This window comes from Parasteatoda tepidariorum, chromosome 2 (genome assembly GCF_982258835.1).
Source record: "Parasteatoda tepidariorum strain Cologne lab strain chromosome 2, Ptep-v5.0, whole genome shotgun sequence".
NCBI lineage: Eukaryota > Metazoa > Arthropoda > Arachnida > Araneae > Theridiidae > Parasteatoda > Parasteatoda tepidariorum.
In genome coordinates this window covers 91579780-91600501 of record NC_141756.1, presented here as the reverse complement: position 1 = coordinate 91600501, position 20722 = coordinate 91579780, and the positions used below count along the sequence as shown (strand labels likewise).

Below are 20722 nucleotides of genomic sequence, written 5' to 3'. Positions count from 1 at the left end.
ATTTTACATTAAATTAAGGTTTTATAAATAAAAACATGATTTATTTTGTTTTTATAGGGAGAAATTTTATTTTCTACTGCAAATAATATAATAAAATAAGTTATTTTAATCATTTAAATTATTAAATTTTCCATAGTTTATGCAGTTCAGAACCCGTTATCCGGAAATCAAAAAACCGGAACGAAATTCGATAAATTTTCCCGCCATTTAAGAAGAAAAAAATTTTTTCCTCATAAGATTTTAGGATTTTTCTTTCTTGTTTGAAGGATGTTCACCTTACTATCATTTTGGAAATAATCATTAGTGCATTACTTCATCGTTTTTTTCTTCTTTTTAAGATTATTTCCAAAAAAAAATTTTTTTTTAGTTGGGTTTAACAATAAAAAAACGGCTTTTTGTAGCGATTCAGAAAACCGGAAAAATCCGTTGTCCGGAATAGCGATGGTCCCGATCGTTCCGGATAATCTGCTCCCTACTGTATAATAATTTATCAACTGCATCAGTTTATAATATTTATGACATGTTCATCACATTCCATAACTGATTTTGTTAATTGCATGTTTCCATTTTTTTTTTTAATATTTTGTGAATCAATTCCGTATTACTAAAATGCATTATTTAAGTAATTTTATGATTTAATATATAATCTAGAGCAGTAGTCGGCAACCTATGACCTATGGGTCACCTTGTGATATTGGATAAAGTTTTATCCAATATGCGTAATGTTTTTATTTTCTGTTTTCTAAAATTGTAATAATGTTATCAAAGAATCTAATCAAAAATAGAAGGGATGTGTCTTACCAGAAAAAAATTTTGTGCAAAAATTGAAAAATGACCCATGCCCAAAAAATGCTGATGACCACTGATCTAGAGTGTGCTTATAGCAGTAAATAAATGGGTGTTGGATTTTTTTTTTGTTTTGACAATGCTAAAACATTCTACTCAAAAAAAAAAAAAAACATTTTAGAAAAATTATTTATTGACATAAGATTTTAACCCAATTAAAATTATGGCAGTTGAATTCAACATAAATAAAATATGAACAAAGTATAATTATATATTTTAACAATTAATTAATATAAGTATAATATCCATAACATTTGTTCCCGTATGTCCAGTTTTAATATGAAATTTTCCATTACACAGCTTCGAATAAAATGTGTAAGAATCATTATTATTCAATAAGCAGTTAAAATTTAAATTTTCTTTCTCAGCCAACTCTATCACATGTTTTGTAGCTAACGCACCTGCTGCATTAGTAGGGCCATCAATCCCATCTGTACCTGAACTAAGTAGCACGATATCATTTTTAAGTTTTTTTATACTCAATTCTATTGACGCTGCTAAAGCTAGTTCTTGATTTCGACCACCAATTCCAGTACCACATACTTCGACAGTTGTTTCACCTCCTAAGAGTACACAAAGTTTTCTTCTCTCGGATTTCAGTTTGGTAAAAGAACTCAAAAAATTAGGCAGTGTTTTTTCAGGTAGATTTAATGTTTTGTATATTTCTATAGCTGATTCTATCTTACCTTCTAGCATTAAAGCAGTCATATATATTAATTTTTTGCCAACCAATCGAGCCATTCCGGAAAATGCATCGGTAACTATTATAGGATGATAGTCGAAACTTTTTGTTGCCAAGGCTGCAGCCTCCAATGCTACTCGATTGCTTCCTATTATAAAGTTGCTTACATGTGAAAAATGTATATCATCATCTGATTCTTCTTTAACATTTTCTAGAAGATTTAAAACGGCTTTTGGTATTTCATTTATTAATTTATACTTTTCTATGATATTTAAAGGAAGCGTCGGAGGATCTGTGTTTTTAACTGTTGGTCCACTTGCAATTAAATCTAGAGGGTCTCCAATTATATCAGATAATATAAGACTGACAACCTGTAAAAAAAAATATGGAAACTTTGTTAAAAATAGTTTTCTTAAATTTATTTTAGTAATTTGATGATATTAAGATGCATTGAAATCTAATTGAAAATCACTGTGATTAGCAAATACACTTGTAAAAATAATGTTAACATCCATTAACATTTTTACATTTTATTTAACGCTTATAATCCTGTTTTTAAAGGTTTTCAAATAAGCATTAAGCTGTTGTTTTGATATTTCTATGTCAGTTTAGAAAGCATAACATGTCGTTGGAAGAAATGTAACACAAATATATGCTTATATTACAACAAAAATGTTAACAGTTTAGATTATTTTTTTCAAATTTCTAAAATCGGTAATTTATCTTTTTAATTACTTTCTCCTTTACAAGATTTTTATACATAAATTATTTACTTCATACTTAATTTACCTATCACTTAATTTACCCATCACAAAAATGATGTGTTTTAACAATTCAATTTGTCAAAAATTGTCTTTTCACTGTTAAAAATAGTGAAGAAATTCATTAAATTTACCAAATACTTGCAATTTAACAAATCAATTCATAATGGAATTAAATCTACTACTTTACTTATAATTTTGCCAGAAATACTTTGATTGTGCAATAGTTTTTTTTTTTCAAACTGTAATAAGTTTCATAAAAGAAATATTAAAAACTGGATGCTACAAAATAAAAATCTCAAAAAATTTTACTGTAGTAACATATTAATTTGTTCCATAGATTTAAATCCTGAGATTATTTACATAATTTAAACCTAACACATTTACTTCATCATACGAATAAATTTTAAAAAAAACTTTTGTGCTCAGTCTTTCATTAGTAAAAATTAACAACAAATTAAAAAATCATTATCTTTTAAAATTCAAAATTTTTTTGAACTTTTATAAAATGAAATATAATTTTTAATTCAATAATTTATTTCAAGAGGTTACCTATATATGAATACATTTTTTTCTTCTTATTTCTTTAACCAAAAATTACAATGTTATCAAATTTGTTCACCAAATTAATTTATTGTTACAAATTTCAAAAGCAAAAACGAAATTTCTAAAAATTTGGTAGTTTTAAAATTAACACATTTTAAAACTTCTTTTTATATGCAAATATTGAATTTTGATTTGGTTTCTGGATGATTTCAACATTCACTATTCCAATGAATTCCTGCATTTTAAAGTTTTTTACATTAAAATCTAGCGCATTTTAAATGAAAAAAACTTTTTTAATTTTTTATATAGATACAAATTTATAGTTACTTTGAATTTTCAATTTATGCAAAACATATTATTTTTATTTACATTTTTTGTTGAAATTTTACTTGCACTTTTTACTTGCTACTTTTTCAAATCGAAACTTTTACTAAGTATTTGTACTTTTACTCCTTACTTTTTAAAAGTAACGTTCCCATGTATGATCAGATCTATTTCTAAAACTTCTTCTAATTTCATCATTTTTAAATATTCCTCGATATTATTAAAGAACCAAACCTTAATTAACTGATTATCATGGATGAAATTCTCCTGTATAAACTTGATGAAAAGATAACTTCATATGACCTGTTAATTAGAAATGTTTACTTCTAGCTATTAGAATTTCAGGAGTTAGATATTAAAATTGTCGAATGATTCATGCACTGCTTTGTGGTTTTCTGACAAAAAGTTTCGGATTTTAAACGTGTAAAAAAAAAGAAAAAAAATTAAGAATTTTGAAAAATTGTTTAAAACATACATTAATTAATGACAGTGTTGATTGTAAATATAAGATCATACACTGGCATGCACTTATGTGTGAGTTAGCTCTAAATAACCATGTTTCTTAATGCTCAACCTGTTTTCTTAAAAAATAGAGATATAATTATAAATTGTTTTACAGTCTTTAACATTAAAAAAAAAAAGCTGTTTTATATTGCTGGTCTATTCTGATACAAATTTGAATTTTTTTCACAATATGTCAGAAAATTATTTTTGATAATATTTATGTTACCTTAAATATTTTTATTTTTTTTTTGCTATAAAAATAAATCATTGAATCTCATCCTTAATTAATCTTTTACTAGATGACTAAATTATTACCTTTGCAGGTTTTGCTAGCTTTGCTAATCCACCACCTTTCAATTCTGAAAGTCTTTTACGCACTGTATTTAATTCGTTAATTGATGCACCTTTGGATGCTAGCAACTTTATAACTTTAATTTTCTCTTCTAAAGTTATAGGCTCTTTTGGCGAAGGTAATAAAGCTGAGCCTCCACCTAAAATTTAAAATAAACTTATTGCTAATGATTTTAAAAAGTGAAAAAGTAAAATTCCATTTTTAGCCATTAGTAATTTTTTTGTATATTTCAACTTACCAGAAATGAGTATAAACAGTAAATCTGTTTCTGTTAATGATGCCACAAGTTCAGAAATTTTTCTGGCTGCTAGATAAGATTTTTCATCAGGAATATTATTATACGCTCCTTTATAAACTTGTATGCTTGAATATCTTTGCTGGTTACCTTTTAAGAAAAAGTACATATTGATCAATGCTTATTGCATTAATTAATAGTTATAAAATTAGATTAAATAATTAGATTCGATAATTAGAAAGGTTATGAGTTAGAAACATTCCATTAAATTTTAATATAAATTTTAAAAAAATTGTAGAAATTACAAGTTCATTATTTGATACAAAATATTTTTTTTAATATATTCCTCAATCACTACTATAAATAAAAACTACTCATTTCAATGTAACTTGCTCTGAAAGGTAATTCAGTGCTTTTTTTTCTCTTCTTCTTTCTTGACAAATACAGTATAACATGACGTTATTGTACTAATTAATTTCAAAATCTGCTTACAATAACTTTCCTAATTAAATGTTTGTTTTCCAAATTAAATAGACAAGAAATGTATCTAAAAAGCCAGTGAGTTTTAATGAAATTTAATTTTCCAATTAACCCCTGTCCCCGTTAGCATCATATAATTAAGGTTTTACTGTGTATCATATTTCCAGCACTATTTTTTTAACCAATTAGCTGTTGCCTTAGAGAAAAATTTAAAAAAAATATTTCTTCTCTTACCCATTTTTTTAAGGGATGCCGAAAACCAAGGAGGTTAGAAAAGCTTTGGGAATAAATAAGTTTAGTACTTTGTAATATCTAGGATTGTGAGTGTGTGCTCCTATTTATTTTAGAGTAGTGTTAAAATTTAACCTCATTAAGTTTGCTTGACACATATATTTAGCTTACATAACATCAAGAATCTTTCATTTTAAACCCATTGGAATCCAGGGGCAGTAACAGATTATGGGGAGGGGTTGGCTGCATTTATGACGATTTCAATGCACTAAGAATAAACAACTAGAACACCCTAAAAAAAGCAGAATGTAAAAAAATTCTAAAGAAGTCTTTGGCCCACAAAGGGCTGTTGAGTCAATAAAGAGTTTCAAAATTAATAGTTATAGGTATACATTTCAGCCTATTGTTTTAATTACAGTAATAGTGTCATCAGTGTTTTTTAATAATATAATACATATAAATTTAATGTTAGATTAAAGAATAATAAAAATTGCTTTAATCATACACACTTGAACTTTTAGAGCCATCTGGAATAGACACTATTCCCGACACCAAATGTTCTTTCAATTTATTTTCTAGTGCATCTGCCATTCCCAAAACGGCTTTGCCAAAACCTACAATATAAATGTTTCTCCGAAGATCAAATTTTTGTCCTTGAATTTGAACAAAATTTGAGTCAACTTCAACGGATTGGTTAATTAAAGTTTCAGGTTGTACAGAACTCACTGCTGCCTGGAACATTCCTTTTGCATCATTGCATAGTTCCTCCATCGTAAAAGCACTGTTATAACGGAAATGATCTACCTTCAAACTTTTTCTTAAATATGATAAGAGCTTAGTTCTTGAAAAATCTGAAAGAGTAAAATGAATTTAGGTCTTTAAATATATACATACATATGTATATATATAGAGAGAGACAAAAATCTTAGCATATATATACTAAATGATTTTTTACGTCATACAAACACAGGAGGAAAAGGAACTCGTGAAATAATTATTCTAAGAGACACGAAAAAAGGTTATGTTTGTTTCAGTGCTTTGATGTTTTCATAAAAACGTTGCAATAGGCCATTTACTCATGACTAAGCAAAATAAGGCATAAAAAAAAAGACTTTTCCCCCAATCCTTCTAACTCAAATTGATGTAATTATTTACTATAATGTACCCAATGAAGAAAATATTTAAATTTTAAAAGAATTCTGGCTGCATCTTCATAAATTATTATGTTTAGTAAAAATTAATTACACTTTAATTAAAGTTACAATTTTATAATTGATCTTTAGAGTTTAATTTTTTTGTCTTTTTAAAGCTGGGCGAATGTTTTTAGTACAACTTTTAATCAAAATAATAATATAACTATATTTAGTTGTATTTTAGTTCTGCAATATAAGATAACTTTATACTCTGTTCTGCGAGAACTGATAATGAAAGTAAATAAACCCACCTTACACTCAGCATCACCTTTGGTTGTTTAGCCACAAGGTTACTACAGACAATGCTTGTTTGTCCAGCGGTCAATATGTAAAGAATTGCAGGATAAAGAAGGTGGTAAAGTTTGTGATAAAAAGCAAACCTTCATGTTTACATCTACTTTTAGTTCTCACTGAACTGAGCATAGATTTTTAGTTGTATTTTCAACTGTATCGTACAATTTCTGTCATAGAAATTTTTCTTTCAACTTTCATAAGATTTCTATTAATACACTTAGCAAGCAAAAACTTTATTCTATTAGTTATATTTCATGGTGATTCATTTTAACATACATTAATTTGACCAGTTCTCATGTTAAAAAAAAAATGAAGATTCAGCACATTCATATCATTTTAATTTTATTATAAACTATTGCTTTATGGCATCCCCAATACACTAATGTATGACGTATGATTTTTTTACAATAATGTCAATTACTATTATTTTTAAGAATACCCCAATGATTAATGAATAAGTAAAAAAAATAATAAATAAAATAGAAGAATGGGGGATATTTCCTTATTGAATCTGTCCCGCCACTACAATCACGAAGGTGCCAAATAGATTTTAAAGTTACAAATTTTTTTTAAAAAAAACATGTAGATATTCGCCCGGGGGTGGTTGTGAGTTATACCTTTCGAGTTGGTACCTTTCTGTGGTGTTTTTATTAGTTTCTCGCCCGCCACTGCCCGGAAGTTTCTAAGACTTGGCAATTATTCTGCCACAGATCACGATATAGAAATCTCCCCAAAGAATGGAAAAATATTAAATTGAGTATGCTCTTTAATAGGCACAAAAATAATTATTTCATGTCTCAGCACTGATAGCGGTATCTATAGTACAGACATTGATGATTTAATACAGAAATTATCGCCTGTTTTTGTTAACTACATTACATGCCCTTTTATTTGTAGTGGTTCAAGTTCATATTTAATACTACAAGTCAAATATGTTTCAGAAAATTTGAGTGTGTTTTTAAAAATTTAATCAAAGCCATAGTTATTTAGAGTAACTCCACGCAAAGAAAAGAAAACACCTATTTATATCAGGAGCAGGGTGTCTGTTAATGCTTTTGTATACTATAAATTATCGCAAAAATATTTTGGATATATATTGCGAAAGCAGATGTATTTATTTTGTACAAATAAGCCATAAAAATATTCAAAATACAAATTTTTACCAGTAAAAAATAAACTATAAAAATTGCTGGAAATAATGAAAATAATTTTAAAAGTAATTTTGTTTTGTACTTTTATTTAGTTTCTGATAAAGATATTTATCGTGCTTGTTTTGAAACGATAAAAATGCTAAGTGTATTATTATTATTTTTTTACGAGAGAAAACTTTTTGAGGCGATATGATTAAATTCTTAAAAATGAACGTATTAAATGTACTATCTCTTGTATTCTTAAAATTATTTAACCAGCAAAAATATTATAATTTTAGATTTCAATTAAATATGCAAACATACTTATCATTATCGATTACAAACAAAATATTAAATGCGTTTGCTGTTCATAATCGAAGTATGATCTGTGATAAAAACAAATTTGCAACAAAAAGCACATTTGAGCTGTCTGCTTGTTTTGGTTGTGAGATGCAACGGTTACGAAAACGGTTCCTCTCCTCCAGAAAATGATGATTTGAAATTCAGAAGACAACCAATCAATGATTTTTTTAAACCAATCACGTTGAAGTATATAAATGCTTGAAACGTTCAGAAAATACATCCTAAAATATTTTGAATTATGAATAATTTTTTACAACCATTTTAAATAGCTTCAGAAATTTAAAAAAAAATTCTTATTTTAGATTAGGTTTCATTTAAAGAATTTTGAGAATATTTTAAAGGGAGATTAAAAGCTTTCTTTTGCCGCAGACGCATTTATTTTAACTTTCTTTTTTTATCTAATTATTTAAAAAACAAAAGATACTTTTCTATTTGATATAATTTTAACTGGTGAAATGTGGAAGATTTTAAGCAAAAAATTTTAAAAAAATAAATAAATAAATAAATGGAATATAAACAGTGAGGTTTCGCGCCATTATCGGCGAAGTTTGGAATCATAATCGTATTTCGTCCATTGAGTTTTATAAATTGGTCTCTGAAATTGTTTCAAATAAATATGAAATGGTTAATTCATAATAAACCTGCAGATTAATGAAAGATAAATCAAGAATAGGTTGAAATGCACATAATGAAGTTAATAGATCCCGTAGTGCGAAGTTTTAAAGTAGCTAAAGTATTTAGGGAAAACACAGATCGAATAAATAGCATAGACTTTTCACAGAATGGCGAAACTTTGATATCGAGTAGTGATGATGAATCAATAGTAATTTATGATTGCGAAAGAGGAACGTAAGTGAAATACATATTCATGGGAATTACGAAGTCTATTAAACTTAACAATAACTAAACAATCATGCTTCAAAAACAAACACTGTTCCCGGGTTTTCATTTTCAAAATGGCGCCGATGTAAACAATAAAAAGGGGTGTAACCTTGAAAACATGAATTCCTCGAATTCGCAGGGAAATACAAATGGTTTAATTTCAATTCAAAACTAACTTTTATCATTTTCAAGCGTTTCTTAAAATGAAATGTTTCCATAGTTAACGAGTTTCTTTATTTTAATATTTTTATTTATTAATTCGAAGATGAAAGAGCGATTTATATTCTCGAAAACTAAATTGATGAATACTCTAAAGTCAATTTTTTTAAGCATACAATTACACTTCATTTCGTGAGATAGTACTTTTTAATTTACTGTATAATATATAGAATTTAATACGGGTTAGTTTTTTAATTTAAGTTTCTTGCATGATCCCCTCAAAAGATTCATTATCGGCAATAAGTTTCCAGATTAGTAAACATTTTTATTGTTCGCGCTAAAAAAAATATGGAGGAAAATAAATAAATTTGTTATTAAGGAATTTTTAAAGTTAAATGTTTGTAATAAAAACTAAGGATCTGTTATAAAGGAGTGATAATATACCATAACTGGTTATAATTATAAATGTTAAAGTATTGATACATAAAGGAAAATGGGTATATAATGGCTATTTTCGGTCAGGTCAATTGATTTCATATGTTTTTTTTTTCTTCTTTCAGTTATTTATTGAGTTAATAAACAAAACTGAAGAAATCTATTATAATTCTCATAATTAAGAGAGAAAGTCTGATGTTACTATTGAATTATTTTTGTAACCATGAAATATTATTCTCAATTAAGTTATGTTATAAGTAAAACTGAACTCTTAATAAATATCTATCTTATTGAACAATACATTTGGCTTATAATATCAATCATTGATGTGGTAAAAGTTGAAAATGTCTTGCCCAAATAAGAAAAATCTTAACATAAACAACTGTAAAATAAATGCAAATACCTAAAAATCACAAATCTTAGATCTGTTAATTTCATTTTTTTTTTTGTATTAAAAAGCAAAAAAATTATAAAATTGATTAAATCTATAGAAGTATTATTATAAATCTGACTACTTTATGCCATTACATTAGTTTTCATTTTATATACTTTTATTAATATTAAAAAAATTATGTATCAGTACTCCGCATGTTGTCAAGATTTTGTTGTTTCTGAACGGTGACATGCAAGAAAGTGAACGGTGACATGCAAGAAAGTGAAGGGAAAAAAAATTACAGAAAGAACCAACTCAAAGGGTATAACTAAACTTAGCCACTTATAATGTATTTCTTACTTTGGGTGGCCGACTGGACTAAACTTTTACAAACTTGACCTGAACCCTTTTTGAGCTGTCATTATTGGCATTGATTCTTCACATGATATTCCTATTTCCACATTTTCCTATTATTTTATAATATACTGTTTATATTATCTGCGAAGTGTTATTCTGAGGTATATACTGTATTATCATGCAATATATTAATGACAATGTTTTATAATATTCCAGGCACAAAAGAACTTTGCACAGTAAAAAGTATGGTGTTGATTTAATCCGTTACACTCATGCTGCTAATACAGCAATTCATAGTTCAACTAAAGTAGATGGTAATGTCTTTGAATTTTAAAACATTAAATAACTTTGATTGTATTTATTTATTAAAATCTGTTTATTTTTATACTCATTTATTGTATTTGTATTGCAGATACTTTACGTTATCTCTCACTTCATGACAATAAATACATCAGATATTACCAAGGTCATACAAAAAAGTGAGATTTTTAATTTTTTATCTTTTATTATTCATATTTCTATCTATTTATAACACAAAATGTGAGCTTGTTCTTTCTTTGACTAATAAATAATTTCATTCGAACAAAGAAAAATATCAGTATTTCTATATTTGTATACTCATTAAACACTTAGCTGAAAATTTGGCTATTACCGGGATTTCATTTTACTGCATTCCAAAATCAGGCATACTGACATACAATTGTATGGCTATTGACACTTTATTGTTTATTATTGTTCTTTCTTATATTTTGATTTATTAGTGCTATTTGTACAGATAAATTAATAAAAATCTTGATTGCAATTACATTCCTGTTTTTATTATTAGATTTTGATTTATAAGTTATTTTACTAATTGACTAATAAATTAATGTATAACACTATTCAATTTATTATTAAACAGAAGTACTAATTAATTGCAATATATCTATTAATTAATTTATCATTTAAATTCCTAAATTGTCATTTATACTTTTGGCAATGTTTTGTTATATATTCATGCTGCTTAAACATATAAATAACTCTAAATAAAAGTGTCTTTCAAAACATAAAAATTTATTTGTTAATTAAAATAAATATTTTTTTTTTAATATTATAAAAATATTTTTTTTTTTTACTGACTTGTTGACAAAAATTAATAAAAAATGTTTTTAAAAGAGAAAATAAATGTAATTGAATATTGTGATTCCAATATGTGTATTTGCTTGATAATTTAATTGTTGAGTCTAAACTCAGTTTAACATAGTACCTATATGCTGCCTTGTTGCTCAATAATTTCTATGTATGTTAATCAATTATTAAACATTGTAGAAATGATAAAAATATATAGTTTCTTTATCATGAATCTATTATTAATATCTATTATATTATTTATTATCTTTACTTCTAAACTGCTATTAGATAATATGAATAACTATTTCTGTAATCTTAGGCAGCAGTTCGAGTTTAAAATAGAAAAAAGATCAAACATACAATATTACCTAAAAAATCTGTAAATTTTAATATTCTCTTGGAACAAATAGAGATATCTTCCTTAATAAATCGAGAAATACTGAAAATAGTGATATCTAACATAGCAGATATTATTTTATAAACAATTACTGTTGTAAACAATTGTTGAACTGTAGATTGTTAACATTTTATTTGCAATAAATTCTTTAATGGTCTTTGATATATATCTTAACAATTTATTATTTTTTAGAGTTGTTTCATTAAGTATGTCACCAGTTGAAGATTTGTTCATGTCAAGTTCATTAGATTCAACCATAAGAGTCTGGGATTTAAGATCTCCAAATTGCCAAGTATAAAAAATTTTTCTCTACTAACAATATCTTGAATTAAGTTAGCAGAAACAATTTTAACGAAGTAATTCTTTCAATAACAACTTTGATTCGAGTAATTGTGTTATCAAGAAAGAGTTTAGTGGTTAAAGAATGAATCGGACTCTGGTCTGGAGGGGCCAGGGTTCGGTCCTTTTAACTCTGTTCAAAACCACTAAGGAGACTTAGATAAAATGAAAAACATTCTGCAAGCAATTTATCGACTGTTGTAGCTAATGTGAACCTTTTTATTGCCATCTAATTTTGACAAAATTAGTTTTAAAATCATTTTTAAAAAACTAAATCAATATATATACGCTGTGTACATATCAGCATGTGTTTCTTTAAAATTAGCAATTTTATGAAGATATAAAACTAGTCATTGATTTATTTTATTCTTGACTTTCTCTGTGATAGAAATGTTTGCTCAGAAACATTTCAATTAAACATTTAAATAAGTTTTTTTTTTTATGTAAGAATCACTTTTTTTTAAATAAGGTGTAAAATTCACTTTCTGTTTTGAAAATGACCTTTAATGTATGAGTATATTTATTTAGTTTTGTATGATCTGTGTTGTATGACATAAATTAATGTCATTACAAATAGAGAATTATTAGAGACTTAGTTTTCTTTTTAAAATTGATTTTAAGACCCTTGACTTTATTTTGATCTTAACAAACTAACTTTTAAGATTTGATTTATGAATTTGTTATATTTTTCATTCATGTTTACTATTTTCCAGTGTATATAATAAATACTTTATCTTTTAAACATAATGCCATTTGTAGCTTTAATTAAATTTTATATTCTATTGTTTGTTTAAATTTTTTTTAAAAATAACTTAATCAGTAAGAGTTTAATATGTAACTATGTTATGTTTTCTGGTGCATTATTTGTAACAGAAAGATTTAAATAAAGAAAGGTATAAACATAAAATGTCCTTACTTGTGTGACTTAAGATCCTTTATTAATTAATTTTCAACTTAGGCTATTAGTATTTTATTCCAATAGTAAAAAGAGTCTGATTTGCATTTTTAAGACTGTCTTGTTAGTTGCTAATTTTTAACTTTTTTTTCAGGGTGTGATGCATTTAAATGGTCACAAATCTGTTGTAAATTTTGATCCAGAAGGATTAATTTTTGCAGTGGGACTTAATTCTGAATTGGTCAAGTTATATGATTTAAAATCATTTGATAAAGTGAGTATATAAAATAATATTAATAAGCCTCCTTTATTAACATTATTAGTCTTCTAACATTTGTAAGAAACTGCATTTATTTCTCAGGGACCATTCAACACATTCAAACTACCTCAAGATAAAGGTTGTGACTGGACAGGTTTAAAGTTCAGTCCTGATGGGAAAACAATTCTTATTTCTACCAATGGTCAAGTCATTCATTTAATAGATGCCTTTCAGGGAACGCCACTTCAGGCATTTACAGTATGTATTTCGCTTTCAATTCTTAAAAGGGATTATTTTTATTACTAAATTGTAAAATAGTGATATTGCCTAAATATATTTCAAAGAGGTTTATAAGTGAAAAGATCACTTTATTTAAATACTTTTCAATTTAATAATGTAATTTTAAATAGTGAAATTAGTTTTAAGACCTTTTGATCTAAAACAGGAAATAAAAAATGTTAGGCAGAAGAAAATTAACCTGGAAAGGGAAACTTGAGAATGCTAAAGCCCAACTCTGATTGTCAAATCATTGAAGAAGAAATTAAGAATTTGAATTAATTAGACAAAATTATCATTTTTCTCATACTTAAAATACTACTAAGATCAAAATTTTTATAATGTAGGTTTCATTTTGGATTTATTAAGGTCCATTATGTTAGACAGTTTCATTTTTACCTATTGCATAGAAATCTTTTTGTTAAACAACTGATTGTAAAATTTATACAATATCAGGGCAAAATTTTCTGATTAAATCTGAGAAATTTTTCTTTTTTAATATCAAAACTTAATCTAAATAGAAATCTTCATTTTAAGGGGCTAAATAATATATAAGTCAAATCATGAAAATTTGAATCTGAAACTTCTCCTTTTCTGTAAATCTAAGATTTTTTTCTTTTTTTTTTCTTCTTTTTTTTTTTTTTTTTCATTTCTTCCCCTCAAAATTTTAGATTATCTTTTGTGTACGGCCAAGAATACCATAAAAATTATTTAAAAACTTTAAATCTATTTATTCCAAAAGATAAAGCTTAGGGGAATTTTTCAAAATTGCATTTTGGCAATCATTCCTTGGTAATTATTGAGGTCAGGTGTTTTCATTTTACCTTTTTAACTAAAGTTCTTATGTCCTGTTTTGCTACCTAATCTTTTCTACTCAAATTATTAGCTTCATGATTTATTAAATTAAATCTTTGTTTTTCTAAAGCTATTTTTCTAAGACAATATGAATTTGAGAGTACTACTACATTTCCTATCCCTTCATCTTCTAGTGCTTAATAAATTTATAATTTTTTTTTTTTTTTTTGGTTGGTTTAAGATGTGTATTAAGAAATTAATATTTAATAAAAAATAATAGAAAATTTAATTGTTTAATTTGAAAAATTTCCAATTAAGTGATATCAGTATTTTGTTATTTACTTTATAAAGTTACATATCAAAATTTTCTTCTGCATAATTAATTATTATATTTGTCTAAATTATAATCCACCTACGAAATAGCATTTAAACTGAAATGTTATTGGTAGATTGTCTGTACAGAAAATAATGTTCTTGATTTATTTTATTTTATTTTTTATTTGTGTGCTTCCCCACTTTTCTTCATTTTTAAAATTATGTTCCTGTTTTTTTAAAATATTTATATTTGATGCATTTAATTTACTTTGAATGATGCACTTTTTTGAAACACCTGTTATATAAGCTGTAAGTAAAAGATTAAACAATTTCTTTTTGCAAATATTTTCATTTATTCATAAATTTGTTGAAGGTTGAGTAATAAAAAAAAAATATGTATGTGCATAAAAAGCATAGATTTCAGTGTTATTGCAGCAATTTTGTATTAAAAAAAGATTTATCTGCAATCAACTCTAAAATTTAGTCTTTTTTTTTTTTTAAAGGGTCACATAAACAATAAAGGATTGCCATTAGAAGCATCATTCAGTCCAGATTCTCAATTTGTGTTTAGTGGTAAGTATTAAGCATGATTTAAATTTAAAATGCATTCTTTTCTGAAGGAGTTAAAATAAGTATTCCCTTGAAAAAAAGTATTTTTGTAATGAGCTCAATTTCTCAAAAACAAATACACCAATCCTAATGAAATGTAGCACATGTATAGGATGGAACTGCCTGACTTTGACAATGAAGAATTAAAAAAAAAACTTAACTAAACATTTAAATTGAAATTCGATTGTTTAGTTGAGCTTTATGCAAAAAGAAATATTAATTTCCGTAAAATTGATTGTGCTCGAAGAAAATAAAAACCTTTCTGTCTAGAAGAAGTGTGGAAATTTCAATAAAATCAATACATCAGTTTTTTTTTTTTTTTTTTTTTTTTTTTTTTTTTTTAGAAATTATGTTCATAGATTTTAAAAAGAGTTATAAGAAAGAAAGAAAAATTAGGCTTGCAGTCAATCTGGTTGAATGGGTAAAGGGTTCAAAATCTGTTAGTATTTTTATGTATTAAACATAGTTTCACCTTTTTAAATTATTTAATATACATATAATACAATCTTAGCTGACTTTATATATTTTAGTAAAATTTGTTACCTCCATACTGATATAAAAAGGATTTCATTTTAACTTTCCCTTATTATTTTTCTCAGTCTTTTTCATTACTGATCCGGTTTTTAATGATGCCAACACAAGTGCCATTTCTCTATCAAGAAAATGACACTGACTAAAATTAAAATCATTTGCTAAAAATCATTCATCTTCGATAACATTTTGAAGTCAATAAAGGTAACCTCTAATAAGGACCAACCTCCATTAACAACCATTTTACTGTGGAGCAGAGAGTGGTTGCTCCAGAGAGGTTTCACTGTATCAGCACTTTTATTTAATATTAAACTATTGGTAACATTGATAAAAAAATTTTGTATTTAGGGTCTACAGATGGTCGTATTCATGTGTGGAGTGCTGAAACAGGCCTGAAAACTGCCGAATTAAACTGCGACCACACGGGGCCAGTGCAATGTGTTCAGTTCAACCCAAAATATATGCTACTTGCTTCAGCATGCACAAATATGGTAATATTTCTACAAAGTGTTATTAATCTGTAGAAATTGCTAATAAAAATTAAAATTGCTTATAAAAAAAATTTTTCTCATTATTTACAAAATTTGCTTTTATTTTTTAAACTAATAATTGCAGTTGTTACTTTGTTTAGAATCAAGTTGTAAATATGTTAGACCTAGGTACCATTTATTCTAAATGCTATTTTTAAAAAACTGTGTGTCGTCTACTTATTAATGGTTTCGTTAATGAAAGAAGATTTATTTAAAAAAAATAATCCATTTTTATATGACCTTCTATGCCCTAAAGCAGAGCTGAGAATTGTCAGAGATATCCTTTTCTTTTTGACCTATACTCCTGGTTGTAGAATCAGTCTGCAACACAATTTTCATAATTCAAATTTGTCTGTGACCTTAACCTAGTTAAAAAGAGACTATAACTATAAAAATTAGGTTTAATCTAACATGTGTACAGCAAAATCAACACACATAAGGTAGATAAAAATTGGGCGCAATAAATTTGTCCTTTTAATTAAAACATTTTTATACCTTTTATATGAATGGAATATTTGAAATTTTAAAAATGGAATAATTTCTAATACAGTCTATAAACAAGTAATTAGAATTTTCAAAAATTAAAAAAATTTTATTTTTTTAAATTTTCTTTTTCAAAATTTCAGTTGATTAAAACATTATTTAGAATTTTCAATCATCATCACTTTCTTTAGCTCATAATATCTGCAGATTAGCAAACAAATTTTATTAAGAACCTGAAACGGATAGTTATTAGATTAAAAATTATTTTACTGTTTCTCCTCTCAGTTATATTTTAGGCTTGTTTTTTAAATCTGAGATGACAAATAATTTGCAGATACTCTGCATCCATGCCTTGCTGTGCCCGCTGCCTTGTCGAAGGATTTCTGTTAACATACCTAATGATAATTGAAAAAGTTAAGTGGGATATAAATTAGTGAAATGTATCTGTAGAGTGAAAAGCTTCATTGTCAACAAATTTTGTGTCCTGGCATTTAGATTAAAAAAATTCTGATTCATTGGAATTATTAAAAAGATATCAATTTTTTAATATGATACAAATATTGTATAGTGCATAAAAAAAATTAAAATTGACCAGCCTGATTAACTTTTGATCATATCTTCACACTCTTGTAGTCTATCTTAATAGTTCGAAGGGATAACCTCAAATATGCTAAATAATAAGTGCAAACAGTATTTTAAGGTATGAAATCAGATTAAAAACCGAATGCAATTTGTGCTTCCTAGTGAGCAAGTTATTATATATAGTTATACGAAAAACCATAAATAAATCACCAAACTATTAGGGACACCCCAGTGATGCTTAATTAATTGCAGGTATTGTGGTAGTAGATACCATATGCAGTACTGTGGTATTAGATATTTACGGCCCACATTAATGTAATAGTACCAAAGTATTCATAAAAAAGAAAGTTTCATAGGATTCATATGTTTCTTTCCTTTTCTAAGAATTTCATTTTAAAAAGAGAATCAGCAAACATACAAAGATAGACTAAAATACAAAGATATCTTATGAGTGAGCACGAACTGCGAAAGCAGTACCGAGGTTTGGAGAGTGTAGGGGATGGACCCCTTATAAATAAAAATAAAAAACACTGAAGATAAAGCTGAATAGAAAAAAGATTGAAGTTTTTTTCCCACTTGGGGAAAAATAATTGAAAACTAATATTAATACAGTCAGCAATCATAAACATGAACACTGAAATGTACAGTGCACAAAAACACCACCCTGAATAACTTATGATTTAATGATCAGATCTCCACATTCTAGGACTAATTCTTAATGGTTCGAAGGGGGTGATCTCAAGTATGCTAAATAATTAGTGCAGACGATATTTTAAGTTAACGAAATCAGACACAAAAGCGTACTTTCTCTGAATAAACGCATCTCTTTTTTTTTTCAAAGGATTCTGATTTCCCAAATTTAGAGGGTAGCCACAATCTGGGTAATACCATACTATACAAAGTTTAAACCCCTTAATGTTAATTTTACTTTTTGCACACAAATATAAAATTCGTTTGTCTAAAGATAATTCCATGCAAACTATAAATTGTAGTAGATATTTATTATTATTTTTTTTTTATTTTATTTAATAGTCAAAAAATTCTTTATTGTAAGGCATACAATTTTTCACATCATTTTAAAGTATCTAATTTTAAATTATGAAATTTGAGTGAAATTGGTAAAATAGTTCCTGAAAAATTGAATTTTAAATTTACGACTTTTCTCAAGAACTATTCAACCAATTTTTCTCAAATTTTGTATTTTGCCATGTAAAATTAGATATTTAAAATAATATAAAATATTGTTTACCTTATAATTCAAAATTTTTCCTCTATTATTAAATAAAATAATTAATATTTTTTTTGCATGGAATTATCTTTAGACAAACAAATTTTATAGTTGTTTGCAAATTTTTTTTTTAATTTGCTTCAAAAATTCTTAAGCTGATAAAGCCTTTTTGTATTTTGTGTATTATTTATTTTAATGTGTTTACTAATAGTTTCTAAATTAGAATCCGATTCATTTGTGCTAAACCTGTGTATTGTTAGTTTCCCAACTTAATTTAAATTTATAAGGGCCTATCTAACTTTTCTAGTTATGAGTCTTACAAAAACAATTATTTACTTTATACCTATTTATTTCAGGCATTTTGGCTCCCTTCAGCTGAAGAAGTTTAATGGGTCAGAAATTTTCATTTGTATAGATTTCCTTTTCGGGTTTCAAAGCTTCTTTAGATGTTTTAAGCCTACCATTTTTCTCCACCGTCGTCACTCTACCGCCTGTATAAATGTCTCATCTGTGACATCCTCTTAAATCATATTGTTAAAATGCATTCTTTTTAATACTAATCATTTCGACGCTTTTATTGACATAATCATTGTTATTTTGCCTTGTAGATACTGTTACTGAACAAAGACTACATACTTTTGTGGTATAAAATTGTGTTACGTTTTAATCTGTACATGTTGTAAAAGTATGTGTCAATAAATTTTACTTTATACTACTTAAAAAAAAAATACTGATTACCTTTAATCTCTTCTTTTCTATTTTTCATAATAAAATAATTTTTTTTTTTTGTTATTTACACAGAAAAACAAACTGTTAGTAAAACTAATTCACTTTCACATTTTTGTGTGAGAGGTGGAAGTAAAAAAAAAAAATTCAGCACTTAGATTTTTAAACATTTACAGAAGAGTATTTAAATATTGGCATATATTTGCTTAAATATCCAGTATAAATTAAAAGTTTTTGTAAATTTCAGTATTTCATTAAATTATAATTTATCATTGGGACACAAATCTTTCCGTTTTGGCTTGCTGCTACCAGCAAAATAAATTCTAAGGTAAACTGTACCCTCCATTTTTATTCATAGCTGAATTATATTAGATCACAAGTAAAAACTAGTTTAAAAATGTTCTATTTACTGGTTTCACTTGTTTTTAATAAAAAAATTTACACAACGGAGGATATTCTTTGCTTACGTTCATTACTTTAGTTTGCCTATTTAAGAGAGCTAAAAGTGTACTGTGGAACCCAAGAGTTCTATCGTAGAATCGTTAGGGTTTCTAGATAGCTTCTTTTAACCCCATAATTTTTGAAACCTGTAGTTCGATTTTATTGCTCGGAAAGTAATTTAATATTTACTCCACAGAAAATTTAATTCTTTTACAGCCAACTTCACACTTCAGCCATTAAATCATTATCTATTTTTTCAGCTGATATAGCAAGTCTTGCTGTTGAAAACCTTCAATTTATTTCAACACAGTAGTTTTAAATTGATGCCCTTTCAAATATGGTATTTAAAAGCAGCATTTTTGGCTAATTTTATCTATTTATTATCATAAAGGTAAAAATGCTGTTCAAGTAAGAAAAATAATTATCCGATGTAAGTGTAGAAGATGGATTAACAGTGTGTCAGTGCCACATATAGTTTTCTAAATCTGGCGAGCAATTTTGACAAGGTGCCCCATGTTCTGGAAGGCCAGTTGATGCTATTGAGACACAATAAAGGCATTAACTGATCCAAACCAAAAAAATAAATTTATCAAATTTAACTGTTCATGATAATTTAAAATGCCTAGGTTCAATCTCAAAGTTCAACTTATTGGTTTCTAATGGAAATTTATGCCATCACGTTGATGCTTACCAAGCATCAAGAAAATTAACCATTTTTGAAGTTAATCATTACTGGGGACAAGAAATGGGTTGTTTACAATATTTGTTTCAATCTCTACAAATATATTTAGATGGTAAAACTTTAACTTTAAATGAGGACAAAAATCATCTGGATCAGTTTTTGTGTCAGCAAAGAACAAAAATTTTATAAACGTGGATTTATGCTACTTACTTTTAGAAAGATAATAAAACTTTCTGAATGACCCAATATTTATGTCCGAACAATAATCACTAATTTATTAAATATTTTAGTAATGTTAATAAAATTATTTAAATAAAATACCAGTTAAAGAAACGTGGCAATTTTAAAAGAAAAAAAAAAGGATATTTTTTTAAACA

The 20722-nt window shown here is 26.2% G+C and overlaps 2 protein-coding genes across 5 annotated transcripts; one reads left to right on the top strand and one right to left on the bottom strand.

The window, feature by feature from the left end:
• Positions 1 to 961: 961 nt before the first annotated feature.
• On the bottom strand, positions 962 to 8060 carry LOC107438766 (glycerate kinase). Of its 3 annotated transcripts, none has more exons than XM_016051126.5 (5): positions 7903 to 8060; positions 5471 to 5812; positions 4254 to 4400; positions 3979 to 4154; positions 962 to 1899 (listed from the first exon to the last, which is right to left on the bottom strand). In XM_016051126.5, the coding sequence occupies exons 1-5, from the start codon at positions 7907 to 7909 to the stop codon at positions 1063 to 1065; spliced, it is 1509 nt and encodes a 502-aa protein (XP_015906612.3). In that variant the 5' UTR covers positions 7910 to 8060; the 3' UTR covers positions 962 to 1062. The 3 variants fall into 3 exon arrangements, with proteins under 3 accessions (XP_015906612.3, XP_087013866.1, XP_042900698.2); XM_087157740.1 differs by having other exon boundaries at positions 6406 to 7982; XM_043044764.3 differs by lacking the exon at positions 7903 to 8060 and adding an exon at positions 7612 to 7700.
• A 372-nt stretch (positions 8061 to 8432) lies between these two features.
• Positions 8433 to 19224, top strand: Wdr82 (WD repeat domain 82). Of its 2 annotated transcripts, none has more exons than XM_016051128.5 (9): positions 8433 to 8790; positions 10364 to 10461; positions 10560 to 10626; positions 11847 to 11946; positions 13043 to 13162; positions 13250 to 13405; positions 15037 to 15106; positions 16022 to 16164; positions 18853 to 19224. In XM_016051128.5, the coding sequence occupies exons 1-9, from the start codon at positions 8621 to 8623 to the stop codon at positions 18883 to 18885; spliced, it is 957 nt and encodes a 318-aa protein (XP_015906614.1). In that variant the 5' UTR covers positions 8433 to 8620; the 3' UTR covers positions 18886 to 19224. The 2 variants fall into 2 exon arrangements, with proteins under 2 accessions (XP_015906614.1, XP_087013867.1); XM_087157741.1 differs by lacking the exon at positions 8433 to 8790 and adding an exon at positions 9997 to 10112.
• Positions 19225 to 20722: the final 1498 nt, after the last annotated feature.